Raw genomic sequence first — 4,919 nt, forward strand, 5'->3', positions numbered from 1 at the left:
GCTCCCCAGATGACCTCTGGGTGTCACTGACCGGTCTCAGCCGTTTTGACGGCCGTGTCAATGAGGCAATGGGGCAGAGTTTTGGGGTTCCTGGTGGTATCTGGGCAGGGTTTTGGGGTTCCTGGAGCTCCCCAGATGACCTTTGGGTGCCACTGACCGGTCTCGGCCGTTTTGACGGCCGTGTCGATGAGACAATGGGGCAGAGTTTGGGGTTCCTGGTGGTATCTGGGGNGGTTCCTGGAGCTCCCCAGATGACCATGGGGTCACTGTCACTGACCAGTCCCCAGATGACCATGGGGACACTCTCACTGACCGGTCTCGGCCGTTTTGACGGCCGTGTCGATCAGGCCCTCGCGCCCGCCCATGGCGTGGAAGAAGAACTCGGTGGGGGTGAGCCCGGCCAGGTACGAGTTCTCCACGAAGCCGCGGCTCTCGGGGCCGTAATCGTCCTTGATGAAATGGGGCAGCGTCCGGTGCTTGAACCCAAACGGGATCCGCTTCCCTTCCACGTTCTGCTGGCCCACCACGGCAATGACCTGGGGACAGTGGGGACAGTCAGGGGACATCGGGGACATTGGGGACAGTGAGGGGACATTGGGGACATTGGGGACACCATGATCATCTCAGGAACACCATGGGGACACCACGATCCTCGAGGAACCTCTCAGGGATCCCCTAAAACCTGAGAGATGTTGATCTTGGAGCTTCTGGTGCCCAAAATCACCTGAGAACCTCAGGAAAACGCCCAAAAATTCTACCAAACTCCACAGGAACCACCCCAAACCCTCTGAGATCCTCCAAAAATCACCCCAAACCCCTTGAGGAGCCCTCCAAAATCTCCTGAAGACCTCACACCTGGGAGAGGTCGATCCTGGAGCCCAAAACCACATGAGAACCTCAGAAAAACCAAAAAAAACCCCAAAAAACTCAATAGGAACCACCCCAAACCCCTCGAGGAGCCCCCCAAGATCTCCTGGAGACCCCAAACATGGGGGATGTTGATTTTGGAGCCCAAAACCACCTGAGGACCTCAGAAAAACCCCAAAAAACTCAACAGGAACCACCCCAAACCCCTCCAGGAACCCCCAAGATCTCCTGGAGACCCCGTACCTGGGAGATGTTGATCCTGGAGCCCAAAACCACCTGAGAACCTCAGGAAAACCCAAAAAACTCAACAGGAACCACCCCAAACCCCTCGAGGAACCCCCCATGATCTCCAGAAGACCCCGCACCTGGGAGATGTTGATCCTGGAGCCCAAAACCACCTGAGAACCTCAGAAAAACCTAAAAAACCTCCACCAAATTCCACAGGAACCTCTTCAAACCCTCTGAGATCCTCCAAGAACCACCCCAAACCCCTCGAGGAACCCCCCAAGATCTCCTGGAGACCCCACACCTGGGAGATGTTGATCTTGGAGCCCAAAACCACCTGAGGACCTCAGAAAACCCCAAAAAAACCCCAAAAAACCTCAACAGGAACCACCCCAAACCCCTCGAGGAACCCCCCAAGATCTCCTGGAGACCTCACACCTGGGAGATGTTGATCTTGGAGCCCAAAACCACCTGAGAACCTCAGAAAACCCCAAAAAACTCAACAGGAACCACCCCAAACCCCTCCAGGAAACCCCCAAGATCTCCTGGAGACCCCGCACCTGGGAGATGTTGATTTTGGAGCCCTTGGCCCCCGAGACCACCATGGATTTGAAGTTGTTGTACTCGGACAGGGATTTCTGGGCGGACGAGCCGGTTTTGTCGCGGGCGTCGTTGAGGATCCGGTTCACCTGGTTCTCGAAGGTTTGTCTCAAGGTGTTGCCGGGTGTGGGCTCCAGCTCGTTGTTGTGAGCCTTCTCAATCACCTGGAGACCCCAAAAAAAACCCAAAAACGTCAGTGGGGAGGTCCCGAAAAACAGCAGAATTCTGGGTTTTGTAAAAAAAAAAATCCATTAAATTCTTGAGGGTTTTCTGAAATTTTTGAGTATCTCAGGGTATTTTGGGGTGACCCCAAACCCGCCCCAAAATTCTTGAAAATCCCATGAAATTCTTGAGGGTTCTAGAAAATATTTCAGGGTATTTTGGGGTGACCCCAAACCCCAACAAAATTCCTGAAAGTTCCATAAAATTCCTGAGAATTCCATAAAATATCTCAAGGGGTTGGGAGTGGTAGGAAACATCGGGGGAAGGGGTTGAGATGTCTCTAAAATTCCCAAAAAGCCCCAAAATCCCAGAAAATCCTCCAAAATCCCAACCCGGGGGTTCACACCACCACCTGGGGGTTCCCGAAATTCCTAAAAAATCCCAAAAAAGCTCCAAAATCCCAGGAATTCGCCCCAAAATCGCACCTCAATGACATCCTGCTTGGCTTTCTTGATGGTGTTCTGGATGTCCTGGTAGGTTTTGGCGTCGGCGATGGAGTCCCCGATGCCGATGGTGTGACCTGGGGTGGGTGGGGACATTCGGGGTTCAGGGGGGTCCTGGGGTCACCCCCGACCCCAAAACCCCCAAATTCCACCCCAAAGCCAATCCTGGGTTGGGTTCTGGGGGTTGCTCCAAACTCGGGGTCACCCCTGACCCCAAATCTGACCCCAAAACCAACCCTGGGTTGGGCTCTCCAGGATCCTCAAACTTGGGGTCACCCCCGACACCAAATCCAACCCCAAAACCTACCCTGGGTTGGGCTCTAGGTGTCACCCCAAACTTGAGGTCACTCCTGACCCCAAATCTGACCCCAAAACCAATCCTGGGTTGGGCTCTCCAGGATCCTCAAACTTGGGATCACCCCCGACACCAAATCCAACCCCAAAACCTCCAAATTCGACCCCAAAACCACCAAAAAAGAGTCCAAGAACCACCAAGACATCAAAAATGAGGTCCAAGAACCTCAAGAACACCCAAATCCCGAGATCTGAGAAGGTCCCTGGTTGACCAAACCCCCGTTAGATGCCACTAAGAGGGGTCCAAGGGTCCACAGTGCCCCAGACCCCAAAAAAAGAATCCAAGAACCACCACGACCTCAAAAATGAGGTCCAAGTGCCCCAGGAACACCCAAATCCTGATATCCAAAAAGGTCCCTGGTTGACCAAAGCCCCGTCAGATGCCACCAAGGGGTGTCCCACCCCCCCAGAAGTTCCCCAGTCCCAAAGAAAGAGTCCAAGGTCCACCAGAACCTCAAAAACGAGGTTCAAGTGCCCCAAGAACACCCAAATCCTGACATCCGAGAAGGTCCCTGGTTGACCAAACCCCCATTAGATGCCACCAAGAGCAGTCCCAGCCCCTCATGGACCCCCAGTCCCAAAGAAAGAGTCCAAGGACCACCAAGACCTCAAAAACGAGGTCCAAGAACCCCAAAAACACCCAAATCCCGAGATCTGAGAAGATCCCTGGTTGACCAAACCCCTGTTAGATGCCACCAAGGAGGTTCCCACCCCACCAGAGCCCCCCAGGACCACCAAAAACTGAATCCAAGGACCCCCAAAACCTCAAAAATGAGGTCCAAGAGCCCCAGGAACACCCAAATCCTGATATCTGAGAAGGTCCCTGGTTGACCAAAGCCCCGTTAGATGCCACCAAGGAGGTTCCCGCTCACCCAGGACCACCAAAAATGGGCCCAAGGACCACAAAGACTTCAAAAATAGGACCCAAACACTGCCAGAGACACCAAAATCCTCTCAACACCAAGGTCTGAGAAGATCCCTTGTTGACCAAACCCCTGTTAGATGCCACCAATGGTGTCCCACCCCCCCGGCCCCGCTGACCCTCGATGAGCAGCCAGTTGTTGATGACGGTCTGGATGTTGCTGTAGAAGAGGCGCGTGGTGTCGTGGCCCATCTCCAGGTAGGAGATGTGCACCAGGGACCCAGCCGAGGTGCCCAAGGATTTCTTGCACAGGATGCCCATGATGAGCTCGCCGTTCTCCACGATCACCTGGGGACACGGGGNAAAACCCAAAAACCCCCCCCAAAAACCTCAACAGGAACCACTCCAAACCCTCTGAGATCCTCCAAACCCCTCGAGGAGCCCCCCAAGGTCTCCTGAAGACCTCACACCTGGGAGATGTTGATCCTGGAGCCCAAAACCACCTGAGAACCTCAGGAAAACCCCCAAAAAACCCCAAAAAACTCAACAGGAACCACCCCAAACCCCACCAAACTCCACAGGAACCTCTCCAAACCCTCTGAGATCCTCCAAGAACCACTCCAAACCCTTCGAAGAGCCCCCCCAGGATCTCCTGGAGACCCCGCACCTGAGAGATGTTCATCTTGGAGCTCAAAACCACCTGAGAACCTCAGAAAAACCCAAAAAAAACCCCAAAAAACTCAATAGGAACCACTCCAAACCTCTCGAGGAGCCCCCCAAGATCTCCTGGAGACCCCATACCTGGGAGATGTTGATTCTGGAGCCCAAAACCACCTGAGAACCTCAGGAAAACCCCAAAAAAAACCAAAAAAAACCTCAACAGGAACCTCCCCAAACCCTCTGAGATCCTCCAAAAACCACTCCAAACCTCTTGAGAAACCCCCCAAGATCTCCTGGAGACCCCACACCTGGGAGATGTTGATCTTGGAGCCCAAAACCACCTGAGAACCTCAGGAAACCCCAAAAAACTCCACAGGAACCACCCCAAACCCTTCGAGGAACCCTCCAAAATCTCCTGAAGACCTCACACCTGGGAGATGTTGATCCTGGAGCCCAAAACCACCTGAGAACCTCAGAAAAACCCCAAAAAAACTCCCCAAGAACCCCCTGAGATCCTCCAAAAACCACTCCAAACCCCTCGAGGAGCTTCCCAAGATCTCCTGGAGACCCCATACCTGGGAGATGTTGATCTTGGAGCCCTTGGCCCCCGAGACCACCATGGATTTGAAGTTGTTGTACTCGGACAGGGATTTCTGGGCGGACGAGCCGGTTTTGTCGCGGGCGTC

At 53.9% G+C, this 4,919-nt stretch overlaps 1 protein-coding gene across 1 annotated transcript; it reads right to left on the reverse strand.

Annotated features, from left to right (window-relative positions):
• Window positions 1-274: 274 nt before the first annotated feature.
• Window positions 275-4,853, reverse strand: LOC130588390 (DNA-directed RNA polymerase II subunit RPB1-like). Its single transcript, XM_057389316.1, has 5 exons — window positions 4,809-4,853; window positions 3,753-3,921; window positions 2,340-2,434; window positions 1,653-1,856; window positions 275-536 (listed from the first exon to the last, which is right to left on the reverse strand). The coding sequence occupies exons 1-5, from the start codon at window positions 4,851-4,853 to the stop codon at window positions 306-308; spliced, it is 744 nt and encodes a 247-aa protein (XP_057245299.1). The 3' UTR covers window positions 275-305.
• Between the last annotated feature and the right edge of the window lie 66 nt (window positions 4,854-4,919).

The sequence above is a fragment of the Malurus melanocephalus genome, unplaced genomic scaffold (genome assembly GCF_030028575.1).
Source record: "Malurus melanocephalus ecotype Western Australia unplaced genomic scaffold, MMel_1.1 scaffold_4758, whole genome shotgun sequence".
NCBI lineage: Eukaryota > Metazoa > Chordata > Aves > Passeriformes > Maluridae > Malurus > Malurus melanocephalus.